General features: G+C 41.6%; 1 protein-coding gene across 2 annotated transcripts in view; it reads right to left on the reverse strand.

Annotated features, from left to right (window-relative positions):
- Window positions 1-26,812, reverse strand: part of GABRA3 (gamma-aminobutyric acid type A receptor subunit alpha3) — a 513,254-nt gene that overhangs the window by 319,884 nt on the left and 166,558 nt on the right. For both annotated transcript variants that reach the window (XM_063432388.1, XM_063432389.1), the window contains exon 3: window positions 21,160-21,281. In XM_063432388.1, the coding sequence (XP_063288458.1) occupies window positions 21,160-21,281 (122 nt within the window). The remainder of the gene's footprint in view (window positions 1-21,159; window positions 21,282-26,812) is intronic.

Below are 26,812 nucleotides of genomic sequence, written 5' to 3' on the forward strand. Positions count from 1 at the left end.
CGGCAAATATCCTTGCACCGGCCCTGCACACACTGCATTCACACACTGCATTCATGCACACACACACTGCATTCATGCACACACACACTGCATTCATGCACACACACTCTGCACTCATACACACTCTGCACTCATACACACTCTGCACTCATACACACTCTGCACTCATACACACTCTGCACTCATACACACACATACGCACACACATACGCACACACTGCATTCATTATACACACACTGTAAATAAATATTCAATTAATATTTTTTTTTTAGGATCTAATTTTATTTAGAAATTTACCAGTAGCTGCTGCATTTCCCACCCTAGTCTTATACTCGAGTCAATAAGTTTTCCCAGTTTTTTTGGATAAAATTAGGGGCCTCGGCTTATATTCGGGTCGGCTTATACTCGAGTATATACGGTAAGTGCAGAACGGCAAAACAAACAAAATGATAACTTGTTTCACTGTAACAAGGAAACAGTTATATGTGAAATGACCACTTTAACTAATATACTGATCAGCCGAATAACCGTACAAAATGAAACCGCGAACGGCTTGTTCAATTTGCGACATAACAGAAAAATCGTAAAACCAGGACGCGTGCTGTAACGTGCGCCATGGGAACCGATCCTGGCATGACAGGTAGGTCTAACTTACGGTTTAGGACGCAATCTACGACGATGACCGGGGTCAGAAGACGCTGGACGGACGGAAAGGCCTGAAACAGGATTCCTGGACACAGCTTGCCGCGGAAAAACTCTTGGATACTGAAAACCAAGATGGCATCTGAGAGAACCCGTAAGTGGATCCTCATTCAACGCTGACCTCGAACGGTAAAGAGCAAGGTAAGGGGTGTGCCTTAAGTAGGCTAGGAGTGGATACCAAGCACCTCCCACAAATCCAGGCCAAATTGCCTTAATACATATACATATATGTGTATGTAGACATAAAAAATAAAAATAAGATAAATTGAATAGACATATTGTACTTTACATTATATATAATTTATCTTTTTTTCATTTTTTATGTCTGTTAGAATGTGTCTGTATCTCATTTGATATTGGAGTATAATTATATCTGATGCCTTTTAGCATTTAATGAATAATCCCCTACTGTCGATTTGCACAAGATTAAAGCTTATTATGCATACAAATTAGGCATTAGCAATAAGCCAATTAGAGAGACAATCTTGTGAACTGTTTTGGGCAAACACGCCCTCGAATGGGACTTAAATAGAGACTGTGGTGAGTCAATGGATGGATCTGATTAAGCCAAGCGTATTGGCGAAACGCATCATCACGTTTTTTACCTAATTACGTCATTACGCTCAACGGCCGAAAGCCCCGCCTCCCGGAAGTGATCGTGAGAGACTTATTTCGGCACTCAGAGTCCAGCAAGCTGGCGCTTGGACCAGGAGAGCCTACAAACCATCACAGCACAGTGAAAGCGGAGGATACATGGAATAAAGGGACGTTACAGCCTGTGGAGCAGTTTTTAATTCTGAAAGTGTCAATGAAGATTTCAACCTACACCACAGCTTCCAGTTTGCATATGTTGCACTAGATGCCATCAAAGTTCAGAGCAAACTAAATTGCTCTACCCTTGTTAGTGTTTTCATTCATATTTTACATATATTATATTCAAACATACTATCCTATGATTGTGTATTTCTCCCTTTGTGTTTGAGATCTGTATTTGAATTCCCGATACAAGATTAAGGTATATTCCAAGTGGATAAGCTAAGAACAATTTTTATTGTATATTGCACTACTTTTGTAATATATTTCTATACACTTATAAGTGTGGTTTTGCACAAATGCACTTGGTCACTTTTTGCTATTCAATATTGCACATGTTATCCCCACTTATTTAATTACTCATTTTGGTCTCAAAGGCACAGCTCACTTTACTTTTTTTGATTTTGTATAGTTACACGTGATTGAACTTTTTCACTGTATATAGTGCTGCTTATTATATATTTACTATTTTCAATTGATTCAGCGCCATAATATTACTTGTGTGTTTCTTAATTAATGTATAAATCCAGCTCTTCCCTATGGTGAGGTAAAGTGGAGCAGATTATGTCACGGTAAAGATCAAAGGCAAGGATAAATTAAGGGATGGTGAGTTTATGGTTGAGTCTGGGGTCTCTGGCCTTTAAAACGACAGGTCACCATAGCAATAAGATTTGTTTTCTATGAATTCCTGAGAAGAAATTAGTAAGGAGACTAAGTTCACAAGCTTGAATTCCAGGATGCCTTTGCGTATGATTGGGGACACAAAGTGAGCGGGAGTGATAATGTGGGCAGAAGTGCTAGGTGTAGGGTTTATGGTAATGTCGTTACCGTGAGAGGGAGTGGGGGTGGGAATCTCTATGGGCGGGTCAGACGTTGGTGGCTGAGGAGATTTCAGCTTTTCTAGTCGAACATGGATTGTGTTAATGGAGTGAGTAGGGATGACATTAAATTCTTGATTTCAGTGTAGCTGTTGGGTTGTAAGTTAGCTTCTGGCTGGGGAGTACAGGATTAATGATGAATAGTGTTCCGGAGGATTGGAGGAAGGCAGATGTGGTTCCTATATTCAAAAAGGGTTCAAAATCCTTGCCTGGAAATTATAAACTTGTGAGCTTAACTTCTGTGACTGGAAAAGTATTTGAAAGGTTATTAAGGGATAAAATTCAAGAATTCCTTGAGATGAACATGGTTATCAGAAAAAATAAGCATGGTTTTATGAAGCACAGGTCATGCCAACTAACTTGATTGCATTCTACGAAGAAGTAAAAGTATAGAGCACGGTGTTGCAGTGGATGTGATCTATTTGGATTTTGCCAAGGCATTTGATACAGTTCCACACAAAAGAATAGTGTTCAAACTCAAAGAAATCAGTCTAGATGACCATGCTTGTTCTTGGGTAGAACACTGGATTAAAAATAGAGTACAAAGAGTTGTCATTAATGGTAAATTTTCAAGCTGGACAGAGGTGGCAAGTGGTGTCCCTCAGGATTCTGTTCTGGGACCCCTTCTATTTAATGTTTATAAATGATCTTGAAAAAAAACATTGAAAGTCATGTTTCAGTGTTTGCATATGACACAAAATTATAAACCTCTTTAGTTTAGAAAAACGTCGCCTGAGAGGGGATATGATAACATTATACAAATATATTCGGGGCCAATACAAACCATTGTGTGGAAATCTATTCACAAACCGGACTTTACATAGGACACAAAGTCATGCGTTTAGACTGGAATAAAGAAGATTTTGTCTAAGGCAAAGGAAAGGTTTTTTTTTACTGTAAGAACAATAAGGATGTGGAATTCTCTGCCTGAAGAGGTGGTTTTATCAGAGTCCATACAGCAACTAGATGCATACTTGCAAAAATAGAATATTCAAGGATATAATTTTTCAATGTAGGGTAATAGCTAATAGCAAGGAGTTCATGTGTGGATTGCCTTTTAGACTTGACTAGACCATATTCATATGCAAATAAACCAGAGGTTATAAGAATACTGGGAATTAGCAAAAACCCAGTAAATTGCCTTTTGTTTCAGCTACCCATGTCTTGCAGTGGTTAATGGTATAAGTACTTGTAGAATTTAGCCACAGGTCTATAAACTGATAGCAGTCATTGGGGAGCTTGAATGTGTCATTGAGAAATTAGGTGACTAACCTAGCAAAGAATGCAGTAAACATTTTATTTATATATATATATATATATATATATATATATATATATATATATATATTTGTGTTAAGGGCTCATGATAGTACAGAAGATACAAACACTGATAAGTGTAGGATGGTATTAAAAGAGCAAGTCGGTTGTGGTGTGCCGGAACCGACGATGAGGTAGGCCTGTAAATAAAGAGGGCCCACCAAGAAGAAATGTAAAGAGAAAAGGAGTTAATAATGAGGAGTGGGTGGGAGGGTGATGCAGCGCTGACCTCGAACGATATGGAGCCAGGTAAGGGGTGTCCCTTAAGTAGGGAAGAGGTGTGTCATACGCCCCTCCCACAATTACAGGCCAAAAGGCCTTAATACTTGTGTTAAGGGCTCATGATAGTACAGAAGATACAAACACTGATAAGTGTAGGATGGTATTAAAAGAGCAAGTCGGTTGTGGTGTGCCGGAACCGACGATGAGGTAGGCCTGTAAATAAAGAGGGCAAAAGTAGAAAATCAAATTTATTACATACCAGCAATATACATACTTTAACCAGACATGTCTTGAAAGGCATTTCTTACTTCTTGTACCGGGTTAGGTATGTATCTAGAGTAATCCGATAATTTCCAGCGCCCTAGTGACTTAATAACATGAACTGGAATGTTTGCACTGGATGCTGTGGAGGCCGCTCCTATGCGGAAGGAGTGGCCCGAATAGTTAGCTAATTTGAGGCCCAGCTGTGTAAGTAAAGACCTGACGTGTGTCATAAAGGTGGTGGTAGTGAGTACCGAACCTTGTAGACTGAAAGTGGTTGAGATGGTGGTTCGTTGTTATGCTGGGTATATGAGGCCAGTAGTTTGACGGGGCACCACCTGTTGTGAGTAGGATAGTACTTAACCTCTACTGAAAGTGCATGTTGACTGGTTTTGGAGTGAGGCAGAGTCAAGATATAATAGTACATGTGTTTTGTTAAGTGTGAATGAAGTAGGATGTGAGTGGACTGTGTTGTGCTGATGGCGGTAAATTCTCTTGGTCTCAAGAAACCATAAACAAGGCTACGTTTATGGCGGTTTTAACGATGAGGTTTGTGTTGTTGGCAAAGGGTTTAAATCTAGTGAATTGTATAAGTCTTTAAAAATATGGAAATCTATGGGTAGCCTCTGGGCCGTACGTGGGGGTTCGGATCTCAGAATACCCCTAAGGATGTTCTTAATTGGTAGGAGGACACTTGATTTGTCTGGTTGTAAAGTTAGCATGTGATGTTGGATGCCTGTCAGATATGGTTTGATTGTGTTGTATGATAGTTTGAGTTTGAGGTGGCAAAAAGAAGCAAAGCCCAACCAGGATGTCACGATGAAAAGTTGTAAGATGTTGTGTTCAGAAAGGAATCTTTAAATCAAATGAAAGCTCTATCGTAAGTTTCCCGGGTATTAGTAGACAGTGCTAATTGGGACAAATGTTCTGCTATGTTGCATAATAGCATCTAGTCCATTACTAGATGGTGGAATAGTGGGGTGTTCGTGGCTGTGAGTGCGGCTGACGGGAGTATTTGACGAAAAGCCTGGAAATTAAAGCGAGACAAATTGTCAGCAGCAGTGTTACATACACCTGGAACATGAATACAAAACAAGAGAAAATTATGACATGCAGCCAGCCAAGTGAGTTTCCTCAAGAATCGTCAGTGATTTGGATCGGCCTTGTTGACAAGTTACTTGGTTGTCTGAGTAGCAACATACAGACGAACCTGCCCATAAATGCACCCATGCCACGGCAACCGTCACAATGGGATATATCTCAAACAGAGCTGAGGTAGTGGAAAAACCCTCCAGGTCCTGAACTTCTGAAGGCCAGCTGCCCCAAAGCCATTCGTTCCTGAAAAATTGCTGCAAAACCTGTGGTAGACGCCGCGTCTGACCAAATGGTAGGTGAGGAGTCAGACAATTTTGGAAGGAACATGCTTTTACCATTCAAGGTGGTTAAAAATTTTCTCCACATAATTACGCCTGCCGTGGCTTGGGTATCCAGGGGTGACCTGTGTCCATCATGTCTAAAAGTGGGAAACATGTAAAGGAGTTGTGAGATGAAAGCCCGGCCTTGAGGTATGATGCGAATGGCAAAATTCAGTGACCCAAGCAGAGACTAATTCTTGCGGTTGCAAGTACCGAGTTGTATGTAGAGATTATGTTGATCAGAATGTTTTCTACCTTGGGCATGGCAGGCTAGCTTGCATGGTGGCTGAGTCTAGTATGATACCCAGGAATGTGATGAAGGTATCTGGTCCTTCAGTCTTGGTGGAGGAGACTGGGACACCCACCTGTTCGAATAGACTGATGGTTTCTTTTAGGCTACTGGGAGGGGAAATATTCTCCTCGACCAGTAAGAAATCATCCAGATAATGTATAACTGTAGGGCATCTGGCTATATTTAATAAAACCAGCATAGGGTTTCGGCGAATACGTCGAAAATGGCCGGACTACTTTGGAACCTAAATGTTAAACGTGAGCAAAATAGTAGTTCCCTGCCCACTTGATACCATGCAGGTGACACAGTGTAGGGTGGATAGGCAGTAACTTGAAAGCATTGTGATATCAGTCTTACTGAGCCATGCTCCGGCCCCTGCCTGCATGATAGCCGTAATGGCGTGATCTATGGTGGAATATTGCAGAGAAAATTCCTCAGAGGGTATGAGGGAGTTCAGACTAGGAGTGGCAGAGGTGTGAGGTGTTGATAGATCAATGATAAGTCTCTGTTTGTGAGAAGATTTCCCCGTGACAATACCGATGGGGTTTGGCCGCCATGTGGTGAACGGAGGGGACTGGAAGGGCCCCCATAGGAAGTCCTCTGCCACTTCCTGGCTATGAGTGTCTCCACCGCTGTAGGGTTTGTTGTGCGGATTGTAAATTAGGACATTCCAGGATTCCGGAAGGCATGTGTATGAGGCCTGTGTGAATCCTTCTGATAGACCCGAGATAATGAATTCCACCAAATGTCTAGATGGATGATGTGGCAGTAATGTCGTAAGTACAGAAATGTTTATTGATGTTAAGTATAGTTTTGGGATACATTTTATTTGGACACAGATTTAGCATGTGCCCTGAAACAGATGGCTGGAGAAAGTGATTGCAACTCAACCAGTGCTGGAGGGGTCGCAGCGGCCGACCCAGCCATGGTAAGGGGTGTAGTGACCGATTCCCCAGGGGTGATACTGGCAGGCTAACTAGGCCTGAAAGGCGAAAAATTAATCTTGTTTTGTGACAGGTGAGGCCCTGCTAGTTGCCAAGTGGCTATGAGAGGCTCTGTCTATGAGTTGGCGCGAGGGGTTATTGAGGCCACCCGTCGTAGTGGCAGGAATCGTAGGCCTCTCGGTGATAGTAAAAGAAAACAGGGGGAGGGAGTGACAGGTGAGGCCCTCTATAATATTGCGAGGCGGCTAACTCACGTGTGGCCCGATGGCGTTTGCCTCCGAAACGTTGAGGCGGGGTGTTGGCCTCGCGGACCACTAAACGATAGGCAGAAATGCCAAGAAGGGAGGTACCTATTTGGGCCTATACCCCTAACTTGCCAGTACTCTATGGCCTAGAAGAATGAAATGTATGTGAACTACAACGTGAGCAGGCTTACGTACCTGGTAGTATGTATGAAGTTTTGAGATTCGACAGGTATGAAAACCTGGATAAACCTAAAAAGGGATAGAGTGAGAATGGATCCTGTGAGACCTGTGTAATCTGTATAGGCTGTGATTAGGACTTCTAGCAGTATGTGTGGGAGGTGTAAAATCTATGAGTATGATAGTGACATGACTGCCCATGCTTGGTGACAAGCGTTACGCTGAGTCCGATACCTGGCAGCAGGGGATTGGCCGTGTAATGTGTATATATGGAAGGTGATCAGATGATATGCATGTCACTAAACTGATCTGGGAATGCAAGGGACTTTTTAATGTGAAGTGACAATATGCAGAATCATAAATGTTGCTGTAAAGTGACGTATGAATGTATGAACCAGAACGTGCGATTCAAAAACCGAAAGTCTTGTGAGACGTATATGCCGTGTTCTTGAATACTCGTGTTACGTCGTCTGAGTGTGTCAAGAAAAGGCCTGAGTTTGTAAATGCCATGTGAAATTATGTGAAATGACAATCTATGCAGAAAATGTTGTAACGTGACGTATGAGTGGTTGAACCAATGCGTGTGATTCAACCCGAAACCCTCTGTGGAAGGTAGGACCGTGTTCTTATATACTCGTGGTATATCGTATGAGTATGATAAGAAATGGCCTGAATAGTTAGTGCCATGTAATCGTAATGTACATGGTTGTAATAACATCATATCTCCATTATACTCTTTGAAAATAGGACCGTGTCCTTGAACTCGTGGTATGTCGTACGAGCATGACAGAAAAAGGAGCCGTAATGTAGGCTAACCATAACAGTAATATACATGTAATATCTGCATTGTAAAATAAAATAACTATTATTATTAAAACCATATATATATAATAAGCAAACTGAAACAAAATAGACAACCTAAGATCGTGTAAAATAAGTATTTGAAAGTTTAACCGATTACTGTGCAGGAAACGTATGATTGGTTGGATCAGTACGTGTGATTCAACCCGAGTATGCATGAAAAGGAATTAAATCCTTGTGTCATGGTTAACAACAAAGAAATGAGGCCTGTAACGTAGGCTGATTTAATTGTAATGAAATGGATAATTATATAAAAAAAAAAACTCCAGTAAGCGTGGGAGTCCTATGTCTATACAGAAATGGTAGCTGGTTTCATACCCTGATGTAATAAGTGATACCTTAAAAATAGCATGAAAATGGTCTGTCTATTTAACCAAGCAACTTTTTAACCAAATGTAAATACATGAAATGATGAAATGTAACTCACGAAAAAGATCTATGTGAATACATAGCAGAATAACCGAATCTTAGTATGAAGGGAAACAGAAGTTAGCATGAATAGCTTAACCGTATGCATTTTAATGCGAACAGCAATCGTGCATAGAATATACTATGAATAAGTGCCGACCAGAAAACACAAACCGAAATGACAATCGTTTAAATGAAGCAAGGTTGGTTTTTACATGAAATGCAATAATGTCTGAGAAGCCTGTAGTACACTGAATGACCGGTAGGGGTCAGTGTGTAGGCGAAAATGCAGTGGTTCGTTGGTTTGTACATGAAATGCAATAATGTCTGAGAAGCCTGTAGTACACCGAATGACCGGTAGGGGTCAGTGTGTAGGCGAAAATGCAGTGGTTCGTTGGTTTGTACATGAAATGCGATAATGTCTAAGAAGCCTGTAGTACACCCAAAGACCGGTAGGGGGTTTAAACGAATGATATGCATGAACATGCAATGGTTTTAGAACAGACTTAGACAAAATGCAGCCGTAAAGTGAGGACCTGACCCGTGCATGGTGCCGTGGGACTGATGCCTGGCATAACGGGTAGGTTGACTTACAGTTTGTGAGTCACTTGGACACCATCCACGGCGATGGATTGAAGAAAGAAGGTGGTAGGCCGGAAAAGCCTGTGGCTGGATTCCTGACACAGCTCTGCTTAAAAAACCTCATGGAGTAATCAGGTAAAATGGCGTCTGGATGACCCGGAAGTGGAAATGATGCAGCGCTGACCTCGAACGATATGGAGCCAGGTAAGGGGTGTCCCTTAAGTAGGGAAGAGGTGTGTCATACGCCCCTCCCACAATTACAGGCCAAAAGGCCTTAATACATATAAAAAAATGTTTACTGCATTCTTTAAATGTATTTCAGCTATAATTCTGCACCCATATATATATATATATATATATATATATAATAAGAGCTTGGGTGCAGAATTATAGCTGAAATAATTTTTGTCAAGGATGGAAGTTGTCAAAGCGTTTAGTCTTCATTTAAGTAGAAATAAGGGGTAAGGGGACGTAGTTTGTACATTTTTACTTTTAGTGCACCCACAATCAAATTACTCTCATACTCTCACGCTTGTACACATACAAGTATATACAGGACAGGATGTAATACGTTGAGTACTTTGTGCCACACAGCATACCACAGTTGTTCCGCTTAGCCTTCCAGACTACTACAACTTTTGTATTATCACTGAACTTTGCAGCTACACTATTCAACCCGCACACCTTCATTCCACAGTACTTGTTTAGGGCACCTATTCCAGATGGTCACGCCAGACTTTGGGTGATTTTTTTACCTGTGCTCACCCCTCAAATGGTGTTAATTATCCAATGTGGTTTGCTCTTGCTGGTCTTTCTGGTTAATCCTCTATGCAGAGCTGCCTTTTGGGTTTTTCTTTGTGGAGCTTTGCAATTAGGAGCTCCCTATAAGCTATCAAGTACCTCTGATGCATTGTTTCCTTAGTCGTTACAACCAGTTGCAATTGTTACATTATTCACTGCTGGGAATTTTTGGCATTTAGTGGTTACATAGTTACATATAGTTACATAGCTGAAAAGAGACTTGCGTCCATCAAGTTCAGTCTTCCTCACATATGTTTTTGCTATTAATCCAAAAGAAGGCAAAAAACCTAGTCTGAAGCGCTTCTAATTTTGCAACAAACTAAGAAAAAATTCCTTCTTGACCCCGAAATAGCAGTCAGATATCTCCTTGGATCAAGCAGCTATTACCCCACTAAGTAGAAATGATATCCCTGTATGTTATGTTTTTGCAAGTATTTATCCAATTGCTGTTTAAACATCTGTATGGACTCTGATAAAACCACCTCTTCAGGCAGAGAATTCCATATCCGTATTGCTCTTACTGTAAAGAAAACCTTTTCTTTGCCTTATATGAAATCTCTGTCACGGATGGCGGTACGGAGACCGGGACCCCTGAGTGCCTGAGGATGATAATGATCGGAGTCTCAGCATGGAAATAGCCTATCAGGGCCTTGTGCAGGGTAACCACACGCCCCCTGGTGTTGAGCACCAGTGTTTGTGCAGCCACATACCAGGGCCCAGATGCAGCTTCTGTGGATCCCAAGAGCTAGGAGCTTGATGATATGGGCAAGGCAGGACAGGACTGTACATGAACTGGGAAGACAAAATAAAACATGACAAGAGATAGAAGGCAAAACAAGAGGAGACATAACTAAGTACTATATATATATAAATTTATAAAAAATTGGAGATTTAGACATACATAAATGGTCAAGATGTATGCAGCACACCACTGCGCCAAAGTACTCCAATTACAGTTAGTCCTAGCTGCCTAGATATGCATGACTAAACAAACAATAAAACACATACAGTACTTACCTGCAAAGAAAGGAGCAGAGGTAATGAAACCACTGCCTGCAGGACCAGGCTGAAACAAAAAAAATATTAAATGGCAAAGGTACGGGCGTGGCAACAAAAAACAAACATTTAAAGAAATCCAGGAGACTGGGAATTTCAGGAAAGGGAATAAAGGAATGAACCAAGAAAAACTAAACAAGAATTTTGAAAATAGTACTGGATACCAAAAGCCAAGGCTAGACATCTCCGCAGAATAGAACAGGATGAGACAATCTCCTTTCTTTCAGCCTAAATGTGTAAACTTGTGTCCTATGTATGGCCTTGTTTATGAATAGATTTGCAGATAATGGTTTGTACTGGCCCAGAATATATTTGTATAATATTATCATATCCCCTCTCAGGTGCCGTTTTTCCAAGCTAAAGAGATTTAATTTTTTAACCCTTTTTCGTAACTAAAATGCTCGATTCCTTTTATAATTTTGAGGCTCGTCTCTAGCGCCATGATATCCTTCCTTAAAACAGGTGCCCGAAATTGCACAGCATATTCAAGGTGTGGCCTTACCAACCATTTATAAAGAGGCAAAATTAGATTTTCATCCTGAGAATTTATGCCCCTATTTATGCATGACAAAACCTTAGCCTTCGCAACTGCAGATTGACATTGCATTTTGCTGCCTAATTTGTTGTCTATAACAATTCCCAAATCCTTCTTGTGTGTGGTTATCCCTAATTCACTACCATTTAGGGTGTAAGTTGCTTGTGCATTCTTGACCCTTAAGTACATAACTTTGCATTTCTCTACATTACATTTCAATTCAATGTGCTTTTATATATTAAGACTTTAAGGACAATTTAATTGTATTTGTATAATATAATTAATTTGTGTTGCATTGTTTGAAGGAATAATATATACATTGTACGCACCCCCAGGCATAAAAGAGGTTAACAGCCATTTAGTAGATATTCCCCTTCCAGATATACAGGCAGCTACCAAAGACACCAATCCGCCGAACAGGAAACCATATGAATGCCGTAAACAGCCGAATAGGAAAACCAATACGAATAGGTTACACTCCTAGTAGTCGAACTGGAACAGCATACAATAAATCCCCCCCAAGAACGAGACAAGGCTCCGTTTTGAGTGTCAAGCAGGAACAGACTGAGCTGTGTCTTTATTGGCCTTATATACATATTTTACAGACAAAGTCCCACCCACAGGGTTTTGTGGAACATCCAATCAAAACATACAACACAGATAAACACTCCCACAATGACATCACAATCCCTCCTCTCTATCCTGGAGATAATTGGCAAGTAATCCAATTATCTCCAAGGACAGAGGCAAAACTCCATTAAGCACATTGCAGTAAAAAGACAGTAAAATACAATAAAATACACAAGGTTACATTTATTACATAAAATACAGATATGCAACATATCCCCAGATAGCTTAGGTCTGAGCGCACATTATTACTGAATGGCGCTCAGACCACACACATACAGTTCAATTGCCATGGAGCCAGAGTCTTTTATTACACGAATAGGCTCCATGGCATAGCTATCTAGGTTAAATGAGTTCATTCAGTAAATCCTTGAATGAACCGGCCGCATGTGAACTGCAGACTGCTGCCATCCAGTGTTCAGTATGCCAGCCGCGGCCACCCGGTATAGTCTATTACGCTGTGGTTAACCGCAGCTACTGGGTGGTCAATTGGCGGCGCTCGCTGGCTTCCGGACGGCCAATTAACGGCACCTGCCAGCTAATCGCGGCTCCTGGGAGGCCAATAGACGGCTGTTTGTTCGGTAGATAGAATCTACCGAAAAGCCCGGGCAGAAATAGGAAAATAAAGTATGTAAATGCCGGTCCATAGTCAAAAGGCAGCAACCAGGCTCCTCCAATGCACAGTGGCGAGATTGGTCTCATACATTTTAAGCATACAGGTAGACATACAGACTGGTAAAGGCATAGCATGCTACATTTTGAGTGCATTCAAAAATAAGTGATAGAAAGCGACAGCTGACAAAAGATGAATACAGCGCAGTAAAACTGCCAAACGATAGGACATTTTCAGATGGGCAATGCATATTATGAGTAGTGTAAACATTGGAACATTCTGCTTCTAATGGGGGGTGAGGGGGTGGGGCATAAGTCTGGAGAGAGAGCATTTGTATAAGACCAATTTTGGGGAAAACGCATATAACAAAAGACTAATGTATAAAAATCAACTAACACAAAATCATCGAAATCGGGGTTATGTAGGGCGTAAGTAGTTAATGTACAGTGGGCTGATAAGCAAAACAGTGGGAACTTGTGTCACGATACCTTACCTGTCATCCTCGGACCCACGCAGTACAGCATCCTCCTTCACTGAGCGGCACGGCACCTCTGACGCCGGCCGCTCACTCAGAGCGGAATTTCTAACTTCGGCGCATGCGCGCCACTGCCGTCGGCTGGAAGCCGACAGGATCATGACGCAACCACGCACCCGGACCTTTTGGGGGCGTGGTGTTAAAGCAAAACACACCACACTATAAAAGGGCTGTCTTGACAGCAGTAAGACGCCCTAGTGTGGTTCTTGCTGGTTCCCATAGTGCTCTTTATGTTTATTGGTATTCTCTCCTGGTATTTGACTTCTGGCTACTCTATTTGACTATTCTACTCTCTGGTTCCCTGTATTTTGGCTTGTTAATCGTTATTCCGTCTTCTGTTATCCCTTGACCTCTGGCTATCCCATTTGACTACTCTAACGTGAGCCCGGCCATTCTAAGGTCCGGTATACGTTCTATAGTTAGGTTGCACTCTGCGTGAAGGGGTCACTGTCGTGACATTACACTAGGGCCATGGACCCTGCAGGTGTTAACCCTCTTGGGCTTGGTGCGGACAATAGGTTTGAGGAGCTGGACCATCGTATGGACCAGATCGCCCTCGCCGTACAGACCTTAAAGGACCACTCTAGGCACCCAGACCACTTCAGCTTAATGAAGTGGTCTGGGTGCCAGGTCCAGCTAGGGTTAACTAATTTTTTTATAAACATAGCAGTTTCAGAGAAACTGCTATGTTTATCAATTAGTTAAGCCTTCCCCTTTTTCCTCTAGTGGCTGTCTCACTGACAGCCGCTAGAGGCGCTTGCGTGATTCTCACTGTGAAAATCACAGTGAGAGCACGCAAGCGTCCATAGGAAAGCATTATGAATGCTTTCCTATGCGACCGGCTGAATGCGCGCGCAGCTCTTGCCGCGCGTGCGCATTCAGCCGACGGGGAGGAACGGAGGCGGAGAGGAGGAGGAGAGCTCCCCGCCCAGCGCTGGAAAAAGGTAAGTTTTAACCCTTTTCCCCTTTCCAGAGCCGGGCGGGAGGGGGTCCCTGAGGGTGGGGGCACCCTCAGGGCACTCTAGTGCCAGGAAAACGAGTATGCTTTCCTGGCACTAGAGTGGTCCTTTAATTAACCGCACTGCTTATCTCCAGCCGGAGGAGCAGACTCCTAGTCTGAGACCCCAAGAACATCCCATGGAAGTGCTACCTACAGGCACTTCCAATCAGGCTACAGCACCTCTCAGGTATGGGGGTGATCCTAACGGATGCAGGGGGTTCCTAAATCAGATAAGCATATATTTTGAACTCCATCCTAGAGCTTACCCTACCGATAGAGCTAAGATTGGGTATATTATAACCCTGTTAGTAGATAAGGCTTTAACCTGGGCTAATCCCTTGTGGGAGAATGACAACCCCATAGTCTTTAATTACACTAACTTTGTTGCAGCTTTCAGGAGAACTTTTGATACCCCAGGCAGAAAGACTAACGCTGCCAAATCCTTATTGCGTTTAAGACAAAATACCCGTTCTCTAGTAGATTATGCCTTGGAATTCCGTACTTTAGCTGCAGAAGTCAGATGGAACGAACAAGCATTCGTAGATGTGTTCCTGAATGGAGTATCTGATAGAATCCTAGATGAAGTGGCCACAAGAGATTTACCAGATACTCTAGAGGAGCTAATAACATATTTAGCTCATATTGATGAACGTCTTAGGTACAGGCAGAACACCAGAGAGAGACCTAGGAGAGTACCGGAACGTCTTGCTCTAACCTATCCCTCGTCCGAAACCCCTCCAGAACCCATGCAATTAGGGGCTACAAGATTGTCTGAGACAGAGAGACAATACCGTAGGAGGGAAGGTTTATGTTTGTATTGTGGCAGGAAGGGACATACACGAGTGAATTGTCCTAACCGGCCGGAAAACTCTCGCACCTAAGTTCACAAGGGGGACAGGCCTTGGGTGTTATGTGTATGTCCTCCTTCAATGATAAAAAAGATCTCCGGCTTCTTCTACCTATTACTTTAGAATGGGAGGGAAAGAAAATATCCACCCTTGCTTTAATTGATTCTGGGGCTGCTGAGAATTTTGTAGATCTCTCATTCGGGCAGAAAAATACCCTTCCATTCCAAAAAAGATCGGCACCCTTGGCCGTTGAGGCCATAGATGGTAGACCATTATCGATACCTCTTATTACCCAGGAGACCATTCCTCTAGTATTATCTACAGGTCTTCTTCATAGGGAGGTTATCATTCTGCAACAGATAACATCTCCTATTTTTCCTGTAATACTTGGGTTTCCTTGGTTAGTCCAGCATAATCCGTCGATTGACTGGGAAAAGAAGGAGATCATTAAGTGGGGAGATTCTTGTCACAGTAAATGCATTACTCCGATTAAACCAGTAGGCTTAATCAATATACCTACTATGGAACCATTGACTACCCAAATACCCAACCAATATATTGACCTTAAAGATGTCTTTGAACCTAAAGAGGCAGAAAAATTACCTCCCCATCGTCCCTATGATTGTCCTATTGAATTGTTGCCTGGTACTATGCCTCCAAGAGGTACGGTTTATCCCCTGTCGATGGCCGAGAATAAAGTATTAGAGGAGTACATTGCCGAGAATTTAAAGAAAGGGTTTATCACTAAATCCTCATCGCCCGCGGGTGCGGGGTTTTTCTTTGTATCTAAGAAAGAAGGGGATTTAAGACCCTGTATTGATTACAGAGGGTTGAATAAGATTACTATCCGTAATGCTTATCCTATTCCCTTAGTGACTGAACTATTTGACAGGTTAAAAGGAGCTACTGTCTTTTCTAAACTAGATTTGCGGGGAGCATATAATTTAATCAGAATAAAAGAAGGGCATGAATGGAAGACTGCTTTTAATACTCGTTATGGTCATTATGAGTATCGAGTTATGCCCTTCGGCTTATGCAACGCCCCAGCAGTTTTTCAGGACTTCATCAATGATGTGTTGCGAGACTTTTTACAAATGTTTGTAATCGTATATTTGGATGATATCCTGATTTATTCTAAAAACATGAACGAACACTATGAACATGTTAGATTGGTTCTTTCAAGGTTATTAGAGAATGGTCTCTATTGTAAATTGGAGAAATGTTTGTTCCACAAGGAAGAAGTGCATTTCCTGGGATATATCATTTCTAGTACGGGTTTCCAAATGGAGCCGAAAAAGTTAGAAGCCATTCAGCAATGGCCCTTACCAGTTGGACTCAAAGCAATCCAACGCTTCCTGGGGTTTGCCAATTACTATAGAAAATTCATAAAAGGATTCTCTTCAATAACAGCCCCTATTACTGCTATGACTAAGAAGGGAAGAAATCACAGGGAATGGTGTACTGAAGCTAAAAGAGCTTTTGATTTATTGAAAGAAGCCTTTTCCTCAGCACCAGTATTAAGACACCCTGATCCTTCTCGTCCTTTCATACTGGAAGTAGATGCATCCGAGTCAGGGATAGGAGCAATACTATCTCAAAGACCTTCGGATGATCAACCATTGCATCCTTGTGGGTTTTTTTCAAAAAAATTAACGGAAACTGAGAAGAGATACGATATAGGGGAGAGAGAGTTGTTGGCAATTATTTCTGCCCTTAAAGAATGGCGATACTTGCTTGAAGGGTCACCCATCCCTGTTACCATTTTTACAGATCATAAAAACCTCTCTTACTTCAGTGAAGCCAAGAAAATGTCTGACAGACAAGTACGTTGGTCTTTATACCTCAATCGTTTCAATTATGTTGTTACATACAGGCCAGGGTCAAAAAATACTAAGGCGGATGCTCTATCCCGCCAATATGAACCTGTTACTTCCTCCAATGAAGTTATGTCCTCTTTAATCCCTCATAATCGTATTGTAGCAACTGTCTTTGCAAAAGTCTCATCGGGATTAATAGAGGAGATCTCTACATTCCAAGATCGTACTACCTTGACTGTTCCTCAAGGAAAACTATATGTGCCATTAACCTATCGGAATAAAGTATTATCCCTCATGCATGACTCCAAAATGGCAGGGCATCAAGGGATACATAAAACCACATCATTGCTGGCGGAACGGTTCTGGTGGCCTTCCTACAAAAAGGATGTGCGTGAGTTTGTCCTTGCTTGTAATATTTGTTCCACTACAAAATCGCCTAAGGGTCGTCCTATAGGACTCCTCATGCCCTTACCTATTCCAGAGACTCCATGGTCAAGTATTGCTATGGATTTCGTAGTAGACCTACCCCCTTCTAAGAACTACACTGTCGTATTAACGATAATTGACAGATTCTCCAAGATGTCTCATTTGGTTCCTCTTTATAAATTACCTACATCATCTGAACTGGCGTATATATTTATAAAAGAAGTGGTCCGTTTACATGGGGTACCCCATGATATTGTCTCTGATAGAGGGCCTCAATTTATTTCTCGTTTCTGGAAATCATTTTGTGGACAGTTAGGTATCAACCTTAACCTTTCCTCTTCTTATCATCCCCAATCTAATGGGGTTACAGAAAGGATGAACCAATGCCTGGAACAATACATCCGTTGTTTCACTTCGGTTCATCAAGATGACTGGGTGGACCTGTTACCATGGGCAGAATTTGCTCACAATCATCATATCCATGAATCCACTTTACACAGCCCGTTTTTTATTAATTATGGGTTTAATCCTACAACTTTACCGAGTTCCATTCATTCTACCGGAGTGCCAAGTGTAGATGACACCGTTAGGAACATGAGGGAGACTTGGTTAGGGGTTAAACAAATATTGACTCAAAGGGCTAGTGTGTACAAAGCCAATGCGGATAGGCATCGGAAACCTGCTCCCACGTTCATGATCGGGGATAAAGTGTGGTTAAGTACCCGTAACATTAGACTTAAGGTCCCATCTATGAAATTCGCTCCCAGATTCATTGGTCCATTTCAGGTTCTCAAGCGTATCAACCCTGTTTGTTACAGTCTTCGTTTGCCCTCTAATATGAAAATACCGAATTCGTTCCATGTCTCACTTCTCAAACCATTAATTTGTAATCGGTTTACTCGTAATACCCCTCCTCCTCTTCCTGAAGTTGTGGAGGGACAAAACGAATATGAGGTGAGGTCTATTTTGGATTCTCGTTTTTCTAGGGGTAAACTTCAATACCTTTTAGACTGGAAGGGTTATGGACCTGAGGATCGTTCGTGGGTGGACGCTTCTGATGTGCACGCCCCCCGCCTGATTCGTTTATTTGAAAGGAGGCGTTCTAACCGCCCTGGGGGCGGTCCTTGTGGGGGGGGTACTGTCACGATACCTTACCTGTCATCCTCGGACCCACGCAGTACAGCATCCTCCTTCACTGAGCGGCACGGCACCTCTGACGCCGGCCGCTCACTCAGAGCGGAATTTCTAACTTCGGCGCATGCGCGCCACTGCCGTCGGCTGGAAGCCGACAGGATCATGACGCAACCACGCACCCGGACCTTTTGGGGGCGTGGTGTTAAAGCAAAACACACCACACTATAAAAGGGCTGTCTTGACAGCAGTAAGACGCCCTAGTGTGGTTCTTGCTGGTTCCCATAGTGCTCTTTATGTTTATTGGTATTCTCTCCTGGTATTTGACTTCTGGCTACTCTATTTGACTATTCTACTCTCTGGTTCCCTGTATTTTGGCTTGTTAATCGTTATTCCGTCTTCTGTTATCCCTTGACCTCTGGCTATCCCATTTGACTACTCTAACGTGAGCCCGGCCATTCTAAGGTCCGGTATACGTTCTATAGTTAGGTTGCACTCTGCGTGAAGGGGTCACTGTCGTGACAACTTGTATCTATGTGCCATCTTTATAGGTGTTTCTCAGGTGCCAGCTGAGTTTGGCTCTGCTTCTGCTGGTCTGGGTTTAAGTTAAAAAACGTGTATATTGCTCACATCCCACACCTGCGCCGAGGGTTAGGGGTTTGTGCCTGGAGTAGGTTTCAGAAACGTCTCTGGTAAAGGCAGTCCAAGTACCTTGAAGAACTTCCCTGCACCTTGCAGTAATTGGATTCACTTCCCATTGTGGAGCACTGATAGTTTTGCGGCCAGGGCCCCAGCAGTATGTTACCTTATGTTCCCTCAAGTGCTGACTGACATGGAGGAGAGATTGACTCAAGACCATGGTGGACCTAGTCAGGTCATTAAAGAAGGAGAGTTTGGCACCTTCAAAGTGGTAAGTTGGTGAGCTGCTTGCTCCATAACTATTGGAAACAGAGCAGCAAGTCTCTCGGGGTTATAGCTGATTTGGGAACCCGGAAGTAATTCTCCACCGAGATTGCTTTAGCCTTAGATGGCGATAGCATGGAGCTGAGTAGGTGACGGATGTAATAAGGAATAAGGATCGACCGATATTTATTTTTTTTAGAGCCAATATCGATAATCAGTGAACTTTCAGGCCGATAGCCGATAACTTGCCGATATTCTGTACATTTACCATTTTGAATAAAAACTATTTCTAAAGGTAAATGCACAAAATATACATGCCACATGTAGTGGATGCAGTGTGTTTAGACAGGGGAGCTGTGTGTGTTTGTGTAGTGGATGCAGTGTGTATTTGTATAGTGTGTGTGTATATAATGAATGCAGTGAGTGTTTGTGTAGTGTGTGTAAAGTGAATGCAATGTGTGTGTGTAGTGTGTGTAAAGTGAATGCAGTGTATTTGTGTAGTATGTATATGTAGTATGTATATAATGAATGCAGAGTGTGTGTGTGTGTGTGTTTGTGTAGTGTATGTATATAATGAATGCAGAGTGTGTGTGTTTCTGAAGGGATGGGATTTTAATTTTATTTTTATTATTTATAAGTTTTATTTTATTTTTTTGTCCCTCCTCCCTGCTTGTTACCTGGCATGGGAGGGGGCTTTCCCTGGTGTTCCGGTGGCATGTACTGAGCAGTGGGGGCCCACAGCAAGCCGTTACTTACCTTGCCTTCAGCTCCCTGTCTAAATTTCGTGGCCTGCGTGCCGCGCGGAGCGTTGCTATGGTAACCTGTGGCAACGCTCTGACGGCTGCGGGACTCGCAAGATTTACACAGGGAGCTGAAGGAGCTGCTGGGAAGGTTAGTAACAGCTTGCTGCAGGCCTCCCAGGACCGCCGGGCTTGTCATAGGCCCGGCGGTCCTGTAATGTATTATCGGCAATATTGGTATCTGTATTGGTCGATACCGATCTTGCCGAAAATACCGAATATTGGCCAATAATATCGGTAAAACCGATAATCGGTCAATCCCTAATAAGGAACTTCGGTATATGTGATGTCCTCAGGGACACTCTGAATCTTGAGGGTACGCTGTCGCTTGGAGTCTTTAAACTCTGCAATTCTGAGGAGGTTTGCTTGCTTGAGCTTGTCCATCTCAGGCTGCTGATCATCCTGTCTGCCTTTTGCAATTTCACTAGAGTCCTCCACTGCCTGCAGTCTAGCTGACCCCCAAGTCCTCCAGGACCAATGCGATGTCTGCAGCAAATAAGGCTTTCATCTCCTTCAGCAGGTTTTGAATGTCGGCCTTGCTTTCAGGCATTTGTTCCAGGCTGAGGTTGGTTCTTGCCCGCGGACCCACAGGTAAGTGTTGAGGATCAGGATATGCCTTTGGTCAGTGACTAGCTCCGCCCCCTATATATACACATATGTATATTTTACACTTTAGCATTCCCTGGTATTTGTAATTGTTTAGTTTTTAAATGGTTAGCCTCTTTTCATAGGAGTGGCACCATATTTTTATTTTGAATTATCGTTGGGAACCTACATTCAAGTAATTCTCGTAATAAAGTTATAATATAGTTATTGAAAACCTTTGCAATGGTGAAAAGTTCTATATAACTATTTCTTTTAAAAAGCATCAGCCATATAAACTGTTTTCAAATGTTTCATTTATAAACCTTACAATACAATTATATTTAAAGTATGAATATTTTCTTACCCCCAAGTCCTGGTCTTAGTCTATTATCATAGCCATCCAATAATCTGTCAAGAATCCTTGTAAATATGGTGATATTGTCTTTACTGTCATCAAGCACTTCCGGAGCATGTTTGGGAGAAAGTCTAAGGAATTAAAAAAAAAAAATACACTAAAATTATAATTCATTGTATTTTATGGAGCACAGGTGCAATAGTGACACAAACACTAGTGTGCTGGTCACAAAGTGGGGAACAGAGGTTTCAGAGCCAATATGGTTCTTGACAAAGTGTTAAAATGGTAAGAACATTACGGATTGAATAATTACATCTTAACAAACCAGCCTTTAAATTCCCTATGTCAAAATAGAATGTCTTACTAATGTATTAAATGTGGGATTGCTTAGATATGAACAAGCAAAATAAAAAATATGAATATGCTAAAATGGCATAGGATCTTTAGCAGGGGTCAAGTCATGGGGAAAAAAGTGTGGGAACTTACCTGAGATATAACTCACCCCCACACAAAAAAAAAAAAAGTGTGTGTGTTTATATATATATACAGTTGCAAGAAAAAGTATGTGAACCCTTTGGAATGATATGGATTTCTGCACAAATTGGTCATAAAATGTGATCTGATCATCATCTAAGTCACAACAATAGACAATCACAGAAAAAAGAAAGGAAGGCAGCGCCACTAAAAACCACATAAATTAAAAGAGCATAGAATAGGCAGACTAAAATGCAATATATAAAAATGGCCGCTGATCATTTGACTGTTCTATCTAAATATAATATGCAAGGTATTGAGAGAATAAAACCTTGTTTTTAATTTTGAACTATCACATGTCTCCTATATAGGTATGTACTCATTAACACATAAAATTTAGCACTTTTGAAAAAAAAAAAAAAACGGAAAAGAAAAAACGGAATTATGACGTCATTTTGGCGCCTTTTTTAAATATGTTCACTGCCTATATATGTATGTAACAGGATGTACTTTCTGATCTCCACTTGATAAAGCCTAAGGGTGAAACGCGTTGTGGTTTTTAAACGATGTTGTTTTAAATAAAGGTATTTTGGCCACTTTCTTACTGTGAGTTAGCCATCTTACTTTTTTTTGTTGTTGTTGTGCATTGAAGATTACAACAGTGCTTGTACAGCCACATTAGCGCTCACAAGCGCTATTTTCATAGAGTGATAAACATATATGTGGTACATAGATAACTTGCACATTTTTTAGTCCATCTTACTAATTATTACTATTATTATTTTACTTTTTTACTACTACCATCCTTTTATCAGGCACCAGAAGTGTTTTTACTTTCCAGTGAGGATATTACTCCCAAGAATCCTAGGTGGGGATTATTCCACTCAAGCTGTATTCATTGAACAGTTAGTCTGTTCAACTAAATGTGAGTAACCACTTGGTTTTTTATCTTCTCACCTCTGGCATTTTATACTTTGAGCTCTATTGCTGTTCCCGCTTTTATTTCCACATATGGTCCCCTAATCAAGAAAGAATACTAAGACCTCACGTATCCCATAAGTGGGGATTATACCACTGTGCGTTATCCACACTAGAGCCAAGTCCATAGCTCTTGAAAACGTGAGTAGGACCATATACTCTTTTATTGCTTCTACCCCTTTCGGGACATACTACACCATCAGTTCTTATTTTTTTATTTCATATGATGTACAAAGACGCATCTACACCACTCTGAAGAAACCCCCACTACTAAAGACTGTATTCACCTCTACAAAGATGTATCTCGTTGTTTGATTCCTCTACCAGTCAGACTATTTATTCTGGACTTCTATTTACTTATTATCTATTATATATATTGCATTTTAGTCTGCCTATTCTATGCTCTTTTAATTTATGTGTTTTTTAGTGGCGCTGCCTTCCTTTCTTTTTTCTGTACCATTTCTGTTGTAAGGCCTGTGAGGGAGCCCTACTTTTTAGGTGTGCTGCCACTTTTAACTTATTTATTATTGTTTCTGTTGTATCTTGTATAGATAGAGAGCGCTGATCCCTTTCTTCCGTTCAATAGACAATCACAGTCTGCTTAAACTAATAACACACAAAAAAATGAAATGTTGCCAAGTTTTTATTGAACACACCAGGTAAACATTCACAGTGCAGGTGGAAAAAATATGTGAACCCTTGAATTTAATAACTAGTTGAACCTCCTTTGGCAGCAATAACTTCAACCAAACATTTCCTGTAGTTGCAAATCAGACGTGCACAACGGTCAGGAGTAATTATTGACCATTCTTCTTTACAGAACTTTTTCCGTTCAGCAATATTCTTGGGATGTCTGGTGTGATTCGCTTTCTTGGGGTCATGCCACAGCATCTCAATCAGTTTGAGGTCAGGACTCTAAATGGGCCACTTCAGAAGGCGTATTTTCTTCCGTTTAAGCAATTCTGTTGTTGATTTACTTCTATGCTTTGGGTCATTGTCCTGTTGCAACACCCATCTTCTGTTGAGCTTCAGCTGGTAGACAGATGGCCTTAAGCTCTCCTGCAAAATGTCTTGATAAACTTGGGGATTAATTTTTCCTTCGATGATAGCAATCCGTCCAGGCCCTGACGCAGAAAAGCAGCCCCAAACCATGATGCCCCACCCCCATACTTCACAGTTGGGATGAGGTTTTGATGTTGGTGTGCTGTGCCTCTTATTCGCCACACATAGTGTTGTGTGTTTCTTCCAAACAACTCAACTTTGGTTTCATCTGTCCACAGAATATTTTGCCAGTACTGCTGTGCAACATCCAGGTGCTCTTGTGCAAACTGTAAACGTGCAGCAATGTTTTGTTTGGACATTAGTGGCTTGCTCTGTGGTATCCTCCCATGAAATCCATTCTTGTTTAGTGTTTTACGTATTGTAGATTCGCTAACAGGGATGTTAGCATTTGCCAGTGACTTTTAAGTCTTTAGCTGACACTCTAGGATTCTTCTTCACCTCATTGAGCAGTCTGCGCTGTGCTCTTGCAGTCATCTTTACAGGACGGCCACTCCTAGGGAGAGTAGCAGCAGTGCTGAACTTTCTCCATTTATAGACAATTTGTCTTACCGTGGACTGATGAACCGCAAGGCTTTTAGAGAAACTTTTATAACCCTTTTCAGCTTTATGCAAGTCAACAATTCTTAATCATAGGTCTTCTGAGAGCTCTTTTGTGCGAGGAATCATTCACATTAGGCAATGATTCTTGTGAAAAGCAAACCCAGAACTGGTGTGTGTTTTTTATAGAGCAGGGCAGCTGTAACCAACACCTCCAATCTCATCTCATTGATTGGACTCCAGTTGGCTGACATCTCACTCCAATTAGGTCTTGGATATGTCATTAGTCTAGGGGTTCACATACTTTTTCCACCTGCACTGTGAATGTTTACATGGTGTGTTTAATAAAAACATGGCAACATATCATTCTGTGTGTTATTAGTTTGAGCAGGCTGTGATTGTCTATTGTTGTGACTTAGATGATGATCAGATCACATTTTATGACCAATTTGTGCAGAAATCCATATCATTCCAAAGGGTTCACATACTTTTTCTTGCAACTGTATATATATATATATATATATATATATATATATATATATATACCGTATATACTCGAGTATAAGCCGAGTTTTTCAGCACATTTTTTTTGTTGAAAACCCGGAACTCGGCTTATACTCGAGTCAATAGTCTGTATTATGGCAATTTGCATTGCCATAATACAGACTGGGGGGAGAGGGGGCTGGCAGAGCTGTAACTTACCTGTCCTGCAGCTCCTGTCAGCTCCCTCCTCCTCCGCGCCGTCCGTTCAGCACCTCGGTCAGCTCCCAGTGTAAATCTCGCGAGACTTACAGTGTGAGCTGACAGAAGAGCTGACCGGACGGCGCGGAGGAAGCTGACAGGAGCTGCAGGACAGGTAAGTTACAGCTCTGCCAGCCCTCCCCCCCCCCCCCACTGAACTGCCAATGCTGGACCACCAGGGAGTAAGAGCCCCCCTCCCTGGCCATCTAGCAAGCAGGGAGGGGGGACGAAAATAATAATACAAATATTAATAATAATAATAAAAAATTAATACAAGTATTAATAATAATAATAATGAAAAATTATTTAAAAAAATAATAAAAAAAATAATAATAATTAAAAAAAAGTTAATATAACAAAAAAACAATTAGTATTAATATAATAAAAAAAATAATAAAAATGCCCACCCCACTAAGCCTCTGCAAACACTGCACTCATACACACACACTGCACTTATACACACACACTGCACTTATACACACACACTGCATTCATACACACTGCACTCATACACACACACTGCACTCATACACACACTGCATTCATACACACTGCACTCATACACACACACTGCACTCATACACACACACTGCACTCATACACACACACTGCATTCACTCATACACACACACTGTAAATAAATATTCAATTAATATATTTTTTTTAGGATCTAATTTTATTTAGAGATTTACCAGTAGCTGCTGCATTTCCCACCCTAGTCTTATACTCGAGTCAATAAGTTTTCCCAGTTTTTTGGGGTAAAATTAGGGGCCTCGGCTTATATTCGGGTCGGCTTATACGGTAGATATATCTATATATATATATATAGTATTCCTCCACTCACGCTTAGGGTCCCTTAGAAACCGGGTGCTAGCAAGCCATGGCTAGTGTTATCCATGTATCCAAAGTAGGTTGCAGCACTCTCGAATAAAAGTCAAAAATGTATTAATTCATATTTAAAAGACAATCAACGTTTCAGTCCTACATAGAGGACTTTCATCAGGATCAAACAAAAAGTATATCTATCTCTATATCTATCTATATCTCCAAGTAAACGGAAAACACTCCAGGGTCTTTGAGATATAGTTAAAATATAACTTAATTCATATCAAAATTATAAAATTAAATCAACGTTTCGGCTCACGTCTGGAGCCTTCTTCAGGATGACAAATATAACATTTACAGACACAACAGTGCAATATATATATACAAAATAATTAAATGCTCACCATCATATGAATCAGGAGCAATACCCGCCAAAATCCACGAGAAGAAAGCCGATCAGCCCGATCTGCCAAAAATCTGACCTGTTCCCATAATGTTTGCCCTCCACCGTTACTAGGCAACAGCTGGAACACACAGCATACTGCCGATCGGCTACTCGTGAGAAGAGGATTGCCTGAGCAATCATCCTCAGCCAGCACTGTGCTGTTGCTGGGAAAGGCTCACTGCCACCAATGTCTCATACATGAATACTGTGAAAAATAAGATAGACCGGAACAGGTCTAAAGAGTGTTAAGAAATAAGCACACTAATAGAAAAGCTCGGTAATGAAAGTAGCAGACTACATAGACATCAGTAGAGTAGCTATCAGGGCCGGCCTTAGGCATTTTGACGCCCTGTGCGAAAAATCTTCACAGCGACCCCCCCTCCCCCCCGTCATCCATGTATGCTGTAATGTTTGTGTTGTCTGTGTATGTGATAGTAGGTGTGATGACTGTGTGTGATATGTATGCTATGTGTGATATTTGTAATGGGTGTATTAACAGTGCGTGATATGCGTGTATTGGTTGTATGTGACACACACACACACACACAGAGTCAGACGGCCATACATACACACAGGAAGACATCCACACACACACACAGG

The sequence above is a fragment of the Pelobates fuscus genome, chromosome 9, assembly GCF_036172605.1.
Source record: "Pelobates fuscus isolate aPelFus1 chromosome 9, aPelFus1.pri, whole genome shotgun sequence".
NCBI lineage: Eukaryota > Metazoa > Chordata > Amphibia > Anura > Pelobatidae > Pelobates > Pelobates fuscus.